This window comes from Garra rufa, chromosome 24, assembly GCF_049309525.1.
Source record: "Garra rufa chromosome 24, GarRuf1.0, whole genome shotgun sequence".
In the NCBI taxonomy this organism is placed as follows: Eukaryota; Metazoa; Chordata; class Actinopteri; order Cypriniformes; family Cyprinidae; genus Garra; species Garra rufa.
The window spans coordinates 35,343,074-35,358,964 of NC_133384.1; the positions used below are offsets into that span (position 1 = coordinate 35,343,074).

A 15,891-nucleotide genomic window follows, 5' to 3' on the forward strand; every position below is an offset into this window, starting at 1 on the left:
CTTCAAAATATATTCAAACAGAAAGTAGTTATTTTAAATAGTAAAAATATTTAGAAACTACTGTTTTTGCTGATCAAAGAAATGCAGGCTTAATGACACTTAAGAGACTTCTTTAAAAAAACATTACAAAATCTTACTGTTGCAAAACTTTTGACTGGTAGTGTATGACAAGACGAGACATAAAGACTTGAGATCAGTCTGAAAACTTTTTCTTAAAGTGCATCTCTATGACGCCATCTAGTGTGCAGCAAACAGCTCTGCACATTTAACTTCACTCAACCAAAATACTGATGAAATCCTGACAACAAAAAGACTGAGATGTTAAACAATGGGATTCCAATCATTGGAATGAGTCAAAAAATGGTCCCTGTTGATGTAAAGTCATCCAGCTCTGTAGCTAATGTGTCACTAATGAAAATAACATTTTCTTTATTTAACATTAATCAATCATGTTTCAACACATCATTATTTAAACCCTGGCGACAGACAGAGAAAACAAGGCAGATCTCAGTGATGCCTCAGAGTCAGGCAGCTGTTTTTAAAGTTCATGATAAGATTGTCAATGAGCAAAGGCTGTTATGTAGTTTTAGTGCCCCAAAGTTTTGCCTTTTTGTGTCCTGCATATTAATTACCAACGTTATTGAAGCTCTCTTATTTAAATATTTACGGTTGACAATCTCAAGATGTTTTTTTTTTTTTTTTTTTTCTAATTACAAAACAAATCAGTATTTTAGTTACGGATTAATCGGCTTTAGAAACCTAGATTGATTTGTTATTGCATTTTGAGTGCTTATTCACATATTTCTTACGCATTATAAAGATTTGCTTGTATGCATATACAAAATAAAATAATACTAATATAATATTAACATTAATCAATATACTATTATATTAGTATATGCATACAATTACTATAATAATACTAATGGTATGCATATACAAAATAAAATAATTCTAATATGCTGACTTTAAAATATATTCAAACAGAAAGTAGTTATTTTAAATTGTAAAAATATTTCGAAAGTTTTTGCTGATCAAAGAAATGCAGGCCTAATGAGCAGAAGTGACTTCTTTAAAAAACATTACAAATATTGTTCCGAAACTTATTATGCTTATGCGTATGCACTAAGCCTGAAATCAGAAAAACCTGAATATACAAGTACAAAATCCCTCAATAACTAATGTGCGAGGCTTCCGGTGTCAGTTATTTTGCATATGAAAAATATCCTTTTATGCTGCGTGATATTGCAAACTACCGTTATAATTTGTTATCAATCATAAACATGCTTGGTGCACTAATAATTTTAGCATTTACTACACTTGTTATAGCTATTCTTCAACATGAAAGTACGCATATGGGTGAGACTTCCGGTTCGTTCTCCGCTATAACGTGCAGTAAACAGTAAAACTGTTTGCACTACAAACCAGTGTGTTCATAATTAAGATAACACATTAAAATAATATGGTAATACACGCCAATTTGCAATATTAAGCAGCAAAACGAGCTGTTTTATACAGCTAAAAATAGCCGGACGCTGATGAGATCGAAATCCAGACCCTTAAAGTTTACAAATAGAGGCTAATAAATTACACATTCAAAGAAAATAGTTTACTTCCGCGTTTAAAAAAAAGAAAAGTGGATGCAATCCTACTGAGATGCATTTAATTTAGAACTGGTGTGGTGCTGCTCTCTTGTGGCCACATGGAAGAAGTGCAGTAGAAACTCTCATCAAACAATCATTTATTACATTGTTTTTAAATACAGTCAATTTTCTGGGTAAAGAATAATGCAAGCTGTTACTGGCATACATAACCTATTATAAGTAAAGCATGTTTAAAATGTAATGTTTTTGACGTAATGGTTGATCAATCTATTATTCTACGTTTAAAAAACATTTGTGACCCTGGACCACACAACCAGTCATAATGGTCAGTTTCCTTTAAATTGAGATGTATACATCATATGAAAGCTGAATAAATGCGCTTTCCATTGATGTATGGTTTGTTGGGATAGGACAATATTTGGTCGAGATACAACTATTTGAAAATCTGTAATCTGGGGATGCAAAAACATCAAAATATTGAGAAAATCGCCTTTAAAGTTGTCCAAATGAAGTTCTTAGCAATGCATATGACTAATCATAAGTTTTGATATATTTATGATAGAAAATTGACAAAGTATCTTCATAGAACATGATGTTTGCTTAGTAGGACCAATTTTGTTTGTTTGTTTGTTTTGCGACATTTTCATGACAAATTTGAATGATTTTAAGGTTAAAGTTATTCCCCGTTTATGCATGATTTATACTGGTTTTAAAATGTATGGAATTTCTTTCTTTCCTTCTTTTAATTGTCCTGGAAATGTCGTGAATGTCACAAATAAAATAATGATAATATTTAAGGTGAAAGTTATTCCCTTTTTATGCATGATTTCTACTGGTTTTAAAATGCTTCTTTTTCTTTGTTTTTCTTTCTTTTAATTTTTTAACATCCTAATTATTAGTGGCATAAAAAAGTTTATATATATATATATATATATATATATATATATCGATAATTTTGACCCATACGATGTATTGTTGGCTATTGCTACAAATATACCTGTGCTACTTATGACTGGTTTTGTGGTTCAAAGTCACATTTATCAGCCATCGATCCTATTGTCCAAAGTTTATGGGGAAATGGATAAATAAATGTGACCCTGGACCACAAAACCTTGTCATATTTGTAGCAATAGCATACATCTGGGTCAAAATTATGCATTTTATTTTATGGCAAAAATAGGATATCAAATAAAGATCATGTTCCATGTAGATATTTAGTAAATTTCCTACTGTAAACATATCAAAACTTAATTTTTGATTAGTAATATGGGTAACACTTTACAATAAGGTTCATTAGTTAACATTAGTTAACATTAGTTAACATTAGTTAACATGAACTAATAATGAACTGCACTTATACAGCATTTATTAATCTTTGTTAATGTTAATTTCAACATTTACTAATACATTATTAAAATCTTGTTAACATTAGTTAATGCATTGTGAACTAACATGAACAAACAATGAACAACTGTATTTCTGTTAACTAACATTATTAAAGATTAGTAAATACAGTAACAAATGTATTGCTCATCGTTAGTTCATCTTAGTTAATACATTAACTAATGTTTAACTAATGAACCTTATTGTAAAGTGTTACCGTAATATGCATTGCTAAAAACACTTGCACAATTTTAAAGGCATTTTTTTTTTTTTTTTTGCACCCTCAGATTCCAGATTTAACAAACCAACATTCCTATAGCAAACCATAGCCTACATTAATGGAAAGCTTATGTGTTCAGCTTTCAGCTTTTGTATAAATCTTATGACTAGTTTTGAGGTCTAGGGTCACAAATATGCTCAAACTACTTTGTAATGCTGAAATGTTAGCATTTTATTTTATTTCCTATTAATCTGAATATTCTATAAAGACGAAAAAGGATGGCAAATGAGCATATACGGTTGTATGCTTGAATATATCAATCATCTTGCACGACTAGCACGTTTCCTTTAATCTCATATTCGATTGTGTTCCAGTCAAACACGTTTCCTCTGGGCACGCGTTGTGCGTGGTTCAAATACAGCGCTTTGATCTGATTTCCGGTGAGGATGTAGTCCCACATGTTCAGGTCCGTGAGCTCTCCGGCGAAACTCTGCACTGCCTCGAAGTCCCCCAGGTGTTTATCGGGGTCTTGGCCGAGCAAAGCGGTGCCCTGTGGACGGATGCTGTGACCGGGTTTATACAGCTGAAACGCGCTGCGGCGGCCGTCCACCCAGAAGGCCGTGAGTCCGGTGTGCGATGCCCAGGTGAGGCACAGGTGATTCCGGAAGGTGGAGAGAGGAGGCAGGTGGAAGAAGGCTCCGTCGCCACTGAGGTAGAAGGACACGCGGCCGTCTCTCTCTCTCCACACGTTGAGCTCGTCAAAGTCGGGCGTCCGGTAGGCGAAGAGAATGATCTGCCGCTCGCCCTGGAGCTCCGTCGCGACGCGCATGCAGAGAGTGAACGCTGTAAGCCCCAGGGGCTTTTTAGGTGTGAGTTTAACGTAGCTGAAATCAGTCTCGTATGGGAACAGAAGCACTTTACCAGCGAGACCCACTGGAAGACAAAATAAAGTACTGTAACAAGCACAAAACAACCATAAACTCCTGCGGTGTTAATTTAAAGTACCTTCAGTAGCTGCAGGTTTCAGAGAGAGCAGACAGAAAAATAAAACCACCGGCACCAACATCTTGCTGCAGGTCTGAAGGAAATTGAATTATAAAGAAGTTATTGACATATTAATGATTTAATTCCATTACTGTAAATAGTCCAATTCTACATGTTTTCAAGTGAATTGCAAGTGTCAAAAAATGTCAAATTTCATCCTGAAATTAATTTCCCAAAAGTAATTAGATTAAACATAGTAGGACCAATTTTATTTGTTTGTTTGGTGACATTTTCATGACAAATTTGAATTATTTTAAGGTTAAAGTTATTCCCTTTTTATGCATGATTTATACTGGTTTTAAAATGGGAGGAAAGTTTTTTAGGGATTTTCTTTCTTTCTTTAATTGACCTGAAAATATCATGATGAAACAAAAAAAAAAATCAAATATAATAATATTTTATGGTGCAAGTTATTCCCTTTTTATGCATGATTTATGCTGGTTTTAAAATCGGGGGAAATTTTTTCTTTTCTTTCTTTCTTTCTTTCTTTCTTTCTTTCTTTCTTTCTTTCTTTCTTTCTTTCTTTCTTTCTTTCTTTCTTTCCTGATGAAACAAATAAAATAATGATAATATTTTAAGGTGAAAGTTATTCCCTTTTTATGCATGATTTATACTGGTTTTAAAATGGGAGGAAAGTTTTTTAGGGATTTTCTTTCTTTCTTTCTTTCTTTCTTTCTTTCTTTCTTTATTGTCCTGAAAATGTCATGATGAACCAAAAAAAAAAAAAGCAAAATAAAAATCCAAATATAATAATATTTTATGGTGCAAGTTATTCCCTTTTTATGTATGATTTATACTGGTTTTAAAATGGGAGGAAAGTTTTTTTTTTAGGGTTTTTTTTTCTTTCTTTCTTTAATTGTCCTGAACATGTCATGATGAAACAAAATTAAAATGGTAATATTTTAAGGTGAAAGTTATTCCCTTTTTATGCATGAGTTATACTGGTAAAAAAAAGGGGGGGGGGGGGTTGTTGTTTTTGTTTTTTTGGCATCAAAATAAATGTAAACATTATCCTGAAAATAAAATGAAAAAATATATTAATATAATTAGAATAATCATGTGAGTATTTTTAGAGCCACCATACTAAATAAATGCCCATAAATAAATAAATAAATAAATAAAACAATTTACTAACACGGACAAACAATGAACAAAATATTTATTACTCTTTAGTTTTAGTTAATGAAAATACAGTCGTTCATTGTTAGTTCACGTTAATTCACAGTGCATTAATGTTAACAAGCACAACTTTTGATTTTAATAATGCATTAGTAAATGTATAAATTAAATGTAATAACTAAGACAAATAAATGCTGAAGAAGTAGAAGTATTGTTCATTCGTAGTTCATGTAACTAATGTCGTTAATTAATAAACCTTACTGTAAAGTGTTACCAAAAGTTTTTTTATGGATTTTATTTGGATAAATTATATGGATAAATTATTTTATTTTATTATTATTATTGCATCGAAGTAAATGTAAAAAATTTTCTGAAAATGTCATGATAGAAAAAAAAAAACATTTATGATACTAATTATGTAAGTATAGTATTTTTGCATAGTAAGTACTATGCAAAAATAAATAAACAATAAAACAAAATATTTTAATCTTTTTTTAATGATGATAATAATGCAAGTATTTTTAGAAGCAAAAAAAAAAAAAAAAAACACCTGGTGAAATATGACATAATTTTTATGAACCTAATCCCTAACTTTTGTCATTCAGGATATCTGTGCCACATAATTAATATAGTTTAAAGTATTAATAATTATTATTATTTTTTAAAATATGTATTTATTTATTGCATCAAAGTAAATAAACAATTAATAAAAACATTAATAAAAAAATTAATAAAACATCAAATTTATGATACTAATAATGTAAGTATTTTTAGAACCATGCAAAAATAAATCTATGCAAAAACTATGCAAAAAAAAAAATTTGGCAAAAGTTTTTTAGGATTTTTAAAAAAATATTTATTTATTTTTTGCATCAAATTAAATGTAAAAATTGTTCTTAAAATGTCACAACAGAAAAAAAGCATTAAATTTTTTATTCTAATAATGTAAGTATTTTTAGAACCACTATGCAAAATAAAAACAAATAAAAAATATTGAAGAAAGGTGAAATTTTTTCATTTCATTTTTTTTTCACTTTTGCCAACCATGATATCTGTGCCTCATAATTATTATAGCTTACTAAAGAGCCATTTAAAAAAAAAACAAATAAAATAAAATATTTAAAAAAAATCATAAACTGATTTTATTTCAATTAGTTGCCAAGGCAATATTTGTAATTTTCATTTAAGAATAAAAAGTACTAAAATAACTAAAACTGAAAAAGCTATTAATAAAAAGAAATGTTATAGACGTAAGAAAAATTAAAAATGACAAAAACACAAAAAAATCACTAAAACTCTTAACAACAAAAAAGAAAATCTAAAAATAAAAACGAATTCAAAATATTAATTAAAAGCTATACTAGTACGTCAGTGCTACTTAATTAACACTGGTGTGACATATGATAACCGAGGCGCATTATTAATATTACAGTGTAACATTTACAAAACTTGTTGAAATGATCTAATATGCAATATATAAATGAAATTGTAACAAATGTAATACTTACTGCGTAGCAGAAGGGTGTTTATTCCTGCCTCCGAGTAAAGAAACGCTGCTGAGCCTCTTCCCTCCTTGCACCGTGATGACATCAGACAAACCAACAAAAGCTGCTGTGTGAGGATTCACACCATCATAAGACCAAAAACTCATTATAGAGACACAAAGACGTTTTCAAATATCTCTTCCTCTGTATTTCTCCGTCAACCAAACGAACAGATGCAAACAAATGACAAATGTCAAACAGTAGACAGAGCAAGCTAAATTTATGACACCATTGTTTTTTGTTTTGTTTGGTTTTGAAAGTTGACTTTACAGTAGTCTGTTTTCCCATTCAAGATCACAGGAACTGTAAATGTGGGTCATTTCATGAAATCATTCTTTATTTATTTTTAAACAGTTTTGTTTGACTAGGTTTGTGACTTAATTATGAGATGTAGATGAATATTGCTTTGTATAAATGAAGACAACACTTTGCATTCATGCATTGAGAAGTCCACTGCCTGCATATGACCACCAGACAGCAGCAGTGTTATATACAGTTGCAATCGAAATGATTCAACCCCCCAGAGACTGCAGTACTTTACAAATACAAGCTTTTCTGAAGATCCAGGTTTTATACAATTTGTATCTACAATGGTTTACTGGCATATTAAAACTGATCATTTAAATATATGTTTTTAACTTATAGGATTTTTTAAATAGCAGCAGCTGTGTCATAATTTTTCAAGAGGGAAACGAGATACAATTCTAATTTCAACATTATTTCTTCTTCAGACATTGTTCTTTAAATAAGTATCAGCTGTATACAAAGTGACCCACATTTGGGTTTCGACCACTGAAAATGGGTATCATTCAACAATCCAGACATGAAGCCTCGTTGAGATCCTCATATCTCAGGGACTGAGCGATGTAGGGCCTTGACAATTAATATTCCAAAAGAAATGTTTATTAACAAATAGAATCTAAAATCATATTGTAATATCTTTAATACTTCTTGAGTTATAGACATGCAAACTTTGGAAAAAGAATATTTATGGCACTCAGACAGGTATGTTCAATGCAGTTGTCTTGACAGAAAGAAACGAGATACATCTCCAGTTTTAACATTATTTGTTCCTCAGACATTCCTCTTTATAATAAAAGTAGTATCGTATTTTTTTAAACTCACCCACATTTGGTTTTTGACCACTGAAAATGTGTGCATTTTAATGATTTACTCCTGGAGCCATATTGAAGTTCCAATATCTCTGAAACCGAATCTCATTGGGCATTAAAAATACTGATGCCAAAAGGAAAGTTTGTTAAGACCCAACATCTAAAAGGGCCTTCAAATATCTTTAATACTGCTTGAGTTACAGGCATGCAAACTTTGGAACCAAAAAATTTGAGAAGTGCTGTTTTCCCATTTTTGATTGGTCACCATTGGCACAAGCTTGCTCAAGTCAACAGATTTTACTAATATATCTACCAATCTCTGTGTAAAAATGAGATAATGATGCTGCCATCTTTCCGAAGTAATCTTTAACTTCCTGTAACTTGACTCGGGATCTAAGGTGAAAATTGTCATTTTGACAACCCCTCTACAAAATAGTGGATTACTCAGTAAATATTCATCCAAGACATTTAATATTTTGGCTTTCATCACTATACATGTCTATCTTTCTTCAGAATAAATATTAGCAAAATCAAAAATTTGAGTCTGGGACCTCTGGTTGAGTTGACACGGAATGACCCTATAGAGAAGAAATAGTTTTATTATATTACAAAATCTAAGGCTACATGAAGATTTCCAAGGCATTAAAAGTTCCTAGAGCCTTATTCCTTAGTTTACTTAATCAAAGGATACTGTATATGCTCTTAAAACAATTAACAGACTGAAAAGAGCAAAAGACTCTAATACTAAGCAGTGAATCTTTTTTTTAATTTTTTAATTTTAATTTTTTATTTGATGTGTGCCTTCATAGCTTTATTAAGGTCTTTTCTGCTGTTTTGGGGGGAGATAATCAAACGACAATTAGTCTATTGTCAAATATTAAATCTTTTGTCTTATTTATTAGAAATGAATATCCACATCCACTGAAGGTGCTTCGGTAAAAATAACTCTTTTCTTTCACGCTTTCACTCTTCCCAATGATGAACACACACTTCAGTCATAATGCTCAAATTTATTGGTTAGCTTTAAAAGCTTTGTACACTGTGTATGTGATACTACAAATGATAACAATCAGTTCTTTTTCACAACTAGCACATCTCCATTAATCTCATATTTGATGATATTCCAGTTAATTACGTTTCCCTTCGGCACATACGGTTCCTGGTTTGAATACACCGCATTAATCTCAGTGCCAGACAGAGCATGATCCCACAAGTGCACATCTGTAACTTCTCCTACAAAGCTCTGACCTGCATCAAAGCCACTTACATATCCATCAGGGTCCTGGCCGAGCAGGATGGTGCCGCCAGGACGGATTGAGTGACCTTTTCTATAAAGCTGGGACAAACTGCGACGTCCATCCACCCAAAAGGCAGCGAGGCCAGTCGCAGAGTCCCAGGTGATGCACAGATGGGTCTGGAAGGTGGAGAGAGGAGGCAGACGGAAAAGTGCTCCATCGCCACTGAGGTAGAAGGACAACAAGCGTTATCATATATTTTCTATAGCGGGAAATCATATCGTTTTTATGACATAATATGTCGTTTTAACAAGACAAGATCTCCTTTCCTATTGTGCTTTGCCAGAAAGTGTCACAAATGAACCGAAACAAAAGTCAGAATTCTGACTTTTTTTTTTTTTTTCGCAATTGCGACTTTATATCTCGCAATTCTGACTTTATAACTCGCAATTGCGACTTTATATCTCGCAATTCTGACTTTATATCTAGCAATTCTGACTATATATCTCGCAATTCTGAGAAAAAAAGTGCAATATATATATATATATATATATATATTTTTTTTTTATTCAGTGGCGGAAACGGGCTTCCATAGGGTGACGTACAACCCAGCAATTAAATTTTAAAAACAGATTCTGTTGTGTGGACCCTTTTCAATTTTGTATTTTTGATCCAAAACGAAATTTTAAAATATGAAAAACAAGACAATTTTCATTTTTCGTTTCTGATTCAAAATCAAATAACAAAAAAAAAAAACAATCAGATTTTCATTTTTTGATTTTCATTTATCAATTGAAAATGGAAAGGACGAATGATACACGGATTCACTACAACCCTATACAGCATTGTTAATAGTATAATTTAAAAAATATTTCTTTTAAATATGAAAACATTAATTTAAAGTTGTTGACTATAATTATAGATACAACATTGTTTGAGTTTATTGCAAAATAACAGATGTACACAAATATACAAGTTGACTCAATTGCTTCATGGGAGTGGGCGGCCCCTGCAGAGCTCCAGTTCAACTGAAGTATATGTGACCCTGGACCAGTCATTAGGGTCAATTTTTTGAAATTGAGATTTATACATAATCTGAATAAAGCGAAACAAGCAGAATAAATAAGCTTTCCATTGATTTATTGTTTGTTAGTATAGGACAAAATTTGGCCGAGATACAACAATCTGAAAATCTGCAATCTGACGGGAAAATTGCCTTTAAATTCGTCCAACTGAAGTTCCTGACAATGCATATTACTAATCAAAAATTAACTTTTTATATATTCATGGTAGGAAATTTACAAAATATCTTCATGGAACATGATCTTTACTTAATATACTTTTTTTTTTTAATCATTTTGACCCATACAATGTATTTTTTGTTAAGCAAACTTCAGGGAAAAAGAATAGTTTTTTGTAAGACGAGTTACTAGACTGAAGTGATTTACATTTCTCTGATTTACATTTTTTAAACCCTGTGTCCAAATTGTGCACAGACACTGCATATGTAATGCTAAGAGAGAGAGAGAAAAAAGATTTGTTAGCCCTTATACCTTTGAAAGTCATTAAAACAGATGAACAGATTACAGAGATTGACACAACTGTGTGACGTTTCTGATCAGACTCAGTTATTTTGAGCCACCTCCACATTTCCAGTGATCTCATATTTGATGGTGTTCCAGTCCAGCACGTTTCCCTTCGGCACATACGGTTCCTGGTTTGAGTAAACCGCCCTAATCTCACTGCTGGAGAGAACACGATCCCACATTTGCACATCTGTAACTTCTCCTACAAAGCTTTGACCAGCTTCAAAGCTTCCCACATATCGATCAGGGTCTTGGCCGAGCAGGATGGCGCCACCAGGACGAATTGAGTGACCTTTTTTATACACCTGGAACACACTGCGACGGCCATCCACCCAAAAGGCAGAAAGACCAGTCGCAGAGTCCCAGGTGATGCACAGGTGGGTCTGGAAGGTGGAGAGAGGATGGAGGTAGAAAAGCGCGCCAGTGCCGCTGAGGTAGAAAGACAAACGGCCATCTAGCTCTCTCCACACATTGAGCTCGTCATAGTCCTGTGTGCGGTATGCGAACAGAATGATCTCCCTCTCACCCTGGAGCTCTGTCGCGACACGCATGCAGAGAGTAAATGCTGTAAGATTCAGTGGCTTTTCAGGAGTGAGTTTAACATAGCTGGTATCAGTCTGAGTTGGAAACAGAAGCACTTTACCAGCGAGACCCACTGTAAGACCAAACCAAAATATAGCATAAAACGTATATACGCATCTTTCAGAACAGACAAGCAGAATCTCACTCACAACAATCCATGTGATCTATAATGAAAAATGTGGTACCTTCAGTAGCTGCTGGTGTCAGAAAGAGCAGACAGAAAAATAAAACCAACATCTTTCTGCAGGTCTGAGGGAAAAAAAGCGCAAGAAGATCCATTACGTATCTTAGCAGACAAACACCTCAACCATTTCCTGACACTAAGGTCATTCTGAAGTCTGTACAGAGATGCAAACAAACATCAAAGACGATCTTCTTCAAATTTTGCCTCACACTACAGGAGTTTTAGGCTGATTTATCCCAGATTTACTTAAAAAAAAAATCTTGCCCGAACATCCAGAAATCAGGATTTCAAGCTTCTTCTCTCAAAACTCTAACACTCACACACTACAAGATCTGAGAATCGTGGCACATCACATACTATGAGATATTAAGATATCAAGTCATTATTAATCTTAGTACTATTTAATTAAATACGGATTAAATTTCTTTCTGTAAATGTAGTAAACATAGAAATCAGTGGACATTTTGTGTTAATACGTACCAAAAAATGCTTCAAATATAGCCGCTGTTGCTGTCTGTGCCGATTATACCCGTTCAAACAGGTGGACAGCGTTTTTAATTATTGGGAGCTCCTTTAACCATGTAGCAACAAGATCAAAGTTTTCTAACAGCTCTGCTCTGGAAGCAGTCATATGCAAATATATTTGCATATGTAACATCACAAATCCCACAATATCCAAATGAGTGTTATTTAGAGTCTGATTAAATTAATATTTGTTTATAACGAGAAGGAAGTGCAGGATGTTTTCATGCTACAAAGACTAGACCTCTTGTGCGTCATATCCCATTTAAATGTGTTTGAACGTGTATTTTACTCTTTAAATCCGCCTTTTGTCCATCAAACAGATCAGACAGGAAAGCAGAGCTGGGTAGAATACTTACAAATTGTAATCCGGTACTGATTCCAGATTACATGACAACAATTGTAGTCAGTAATCCGTTACATTACACATATAATCAGGATTACTTTTAGATTACTTCTAACCTAATTTGTTTATCACATTGATTTAAATTATGTATCTTGTCCCATAATTATGTAAATATTTAAATAATTAAATAATTAAATTAAATAAGTAAGAAAATATGTTCCATTCATTGTAATTTAGTTTAATGAAAAGCGAACAATTAATTATATTTAAAATAAAAAATAAATCATTTTAAAACAAAGTTCATTTCAAGGGTATTTCTATAGTCTTTGTTTTACAAATAACAATGAAAAGAAAACACTAAAAAAGTGAAGTATTTTTATTTACCTGCATGCCATGTGACCATTAATCAACATCAAAGAAACTGTGAACATGCAAATGTGATAATTACTGAAATACTTATTTTAAAATCTCAAGGGCACTTAAAGTAAAGTACTGTATATACTTAAAGTACAGGTGCATCTCAATAAATTAGAATGTCGTCGAAAAGTTCAAGTTTAAGTCTTTGGTTCTTTTAATTGTAATGATTTTGGCCACATTTAACGAAAACCCACCAATTCACTATACCAAACAAATTAGAATATGGTGACATGCCAATCAGCTATTCAACTCAAACACCTGCAAAGGTTTCCTGAGCCTTTAAAATGGTCTCTCAGTTTGGTTTACTAGGCTACACAATCATGGGGCAGACTGCTGATCTGACAGTTGTCCAGAAGACAATCATTGACACCCTTCACAAGGAGGGTAAGCCACAAACATTCATCGCCAAAGAAGCTGGCTGTTCACAGAGTGCTGTATCCAAGCACTGATGACCTATATATCATTGACAACGTCAGAGCTGATAGATCTGTATTTACAGGCTTCCATTAGACCTTAAAATCAGTTATCTGTTCCTCCTATGGAGAAAACGATTAACCAGATTAACAATTACTAGTTTGAGGTTAAGTAATTTACATTTACTCTTTTCATAAATGATGCACAGACACTGCAGTTGAATGCTGAGAAAAAGTTTATTTGTTAGCCCTTACAGCTTTGTAAATTATTAAAGCAGATGAACAGATTCCAGAGATGTGTGAGATTATAGAGACTGACACAAACGTGTGTTATTACACCTGATCAGAAATTGTTATTATACGCCACTACCACATTTCCATGAGTATAATATTTGATGGTGTTCCAATCGAACACGTTTCCCTTTGGCATATACGCTTTCTGGTTTGTATAAACCGCCCTAATTTGACCATCAGAGAGAACATAATTCCACATGTACACATCTTTAATTTCTCCTACAAAGCTCTGCTCCGTTTCAAAGTCACCCAGATAGCTATCAGGGTCTTGGCCGAGCACGACAGCTCCACCTGCACGAACTCTATGACCTGCTTTATACACCTGGACTGAACTGCGACGTCCATCCACCCAAACGGCAGTGAGACCAGTCGCGGAGGTCCAGGTGACGCACAGGTGAGAACGATAGGGGGAGAGAGGAGGCAGACGGAAAAGCACTCCATCGCCGCTAGACTGAAAATACAAGGACCAACGGCCATCTTTCTCTTTCCACACATTCAGCTCATCCGTGTCATGTGTGCGGTAAGCGAACATAATGATGTCCCTCCTGTCCCGGAGGTCCGCTGTGACACGCATGCAGAGTGTAAACGCTGAAAGACTCAGTGGCTTTTCAGGAGTGAGTTTAACATAACTGTTATGAGACTTGCTTGGAAACACGAGCATTTTACCACCAAGACCCTCTGCAAGACAAAAACACAATCTTTTAATACAGACGAGTGAAATCCTGCTTGAAATGATCTATTTGATCTATTACTGTAAAATGCATTACCATAGGAAGCCACTGGTTTCAGAAACAGGAGAGAGAAAAACAAAACCACTGGTAACATCTTACTGCAAGTCTGAAGGAAAAAGTGCAGGAGAAAATCAATTAGTCCTTCATTAGTCAATTAGTCCTAACAACAGTTAACAGTGAAGTTCTACTACACAAAATCTTTAAGAATACTTACAATGTTCAACAAGTGTTATCAGAAGGAAGGAAGAAAGATCGCTGTTTGTCTCTTAGATGACCAGGAGTGTCTTGAGTATTTATTAGCAGAATGGGTGGAGCCCAAATTCAGTTAAGAGCCTCCCAGTCATCTTTTTTTTTTTTTTATAATATCAGGTTTTTTTGTAGTTTAACCTGTTTGTAGTAAAAGAAATATGATGTGTCCTGCTTGCATGCTTATAGATCAAGCATGTATATTTATTCTATAAAATGATACAGAAAAAAATAACGTAACTTAAATTTCAATACAATCCAAAAAATTTAATTCTTTGTAGTCACCATTTCATAATCCATCTCCGGACATTTTTGATATGTCTTTTGAAACTACACTGTCAAATGTTTTCACCAGATTTAACTTAAAAGCCTCAAGTTCAAAGTTCAGCAGCTGCCTTAAGTTTTTAAGTTAAATCAGCTTAAAATGACAAGTCATTTTAACTTATTACAATAAAAATGAGTTGATATAACTTGCGAGTTTAAATGACTTAAGTTGATTTAACTATAAGAATATATATATAATATATAAGAACATTTTTGAGAATGCAGAATATACATAACGTTACACTTAAGTTAAAAAATGGTTTATTAGAGAAGAATTTTATTATTAAAAATGTTTGGTGATCTGGCCCTTGGTTACAACATAATGTAATCTGCAATAATAATCATTACCACAACCTTTCTAAAGAATTATATCTTCACAAAAGCTGTTGTGGTCATATCTGTCCAGATCATGAATAAGCATTGCTCAATAAGTGACTGTTCATGAGGCCTCCAACAAATGCTGCTTTGTTTTGTACAGGCTCTATTTCTATGTGCTCTGCACACTCACACACACTCCTACACCTCAAATGCTCAATGTCTATAACTATTTATGCATTTTTTATCAGTTATGTAGATTTGACCGTTTTAACTTAAAAAACTGCCTCCCATAATGCATGAAACATTACTGACATATTTTGAAGTAAATGTCTGGAAACCACAGCTGCCAGAGTCTCTGCCAGAGCAGCTGTACTGATCAGTATCGGTTGTAAGCATTCATATGTCTAATTCTATTTTCTTATCAACTGCATAGAAACAACTCACAACCACTCAACACATGCCAGCAACCTCATACCAACACATTGACAACCACTTAACAAACCCCAGCAACTTGAATTATGTGATAATTCTAAATCATACTACATTTTAATAGTCATAGCAACATGCTTACAGCCACTCAGAACAGACCAGCAAATGCAAATCAGATGCACAACCACTCGAAACACCCCAACAACTGCATAGAAACACACTCACAACACTCAGTCAC

The 15,891-nt window shown here is 33.3% G+C and overlaps 2 protein-coding genes across 2 annotated transcripts; both read right to left on the reverse strand.

Annotated features, from left to right (window-relative positions):
- Positions 1-1,724: 1,724 nt before the first annotated feature.
- On the reverse strand, positions 1,725-11,666 carry LOC141300311 (uncharacterized). Its single transcript, XM_073830627.1, has 4 exons — positions 11,615-11,666; positions 10,893-11,502; positions 9,127-9,486; positions 1,725-4,142 (listed from the first exon to the last, which is right to left on the reverse strand). The coding sequence occupies exons 1-4, from the start codon at positions 11,664-11,666 to the stop codon at positions 3,524-3,526; spliced, it is 1,641 nt and encodes a 546-aa protein (XP_073686728.1). The 3' UTR covers positions 1,725-3,523.
- A 1,878-nt stretch (positions 11,667-13,544) lies between these two features.
- Positions 13,545-14,591, reverse strand: LOC141300162 (C-reactive protein-like). The gene is made up of 3 exons (XM_073830495.1): positions 14,551-14,591; positions 14,373-14,442; positions 13,545-14,283 (listed from the first exon to the last, which is right to left on the reverse strand). The coding sequence occupies exons 2-3, from the start codon at positions 14,428-14,430 to the stop codon at positions 13,655-13,657; spliced, it is 687 nt and encodes a 228-aa protein (XP_073686596.1). The 5' UTR covers positions 14,431-14,442; positions 14,551-14,591; the 3' UTR covers positions 13,545-13,654.
- Positions 14,592-15,891: the final 1,300 nt, after the last annotated feature.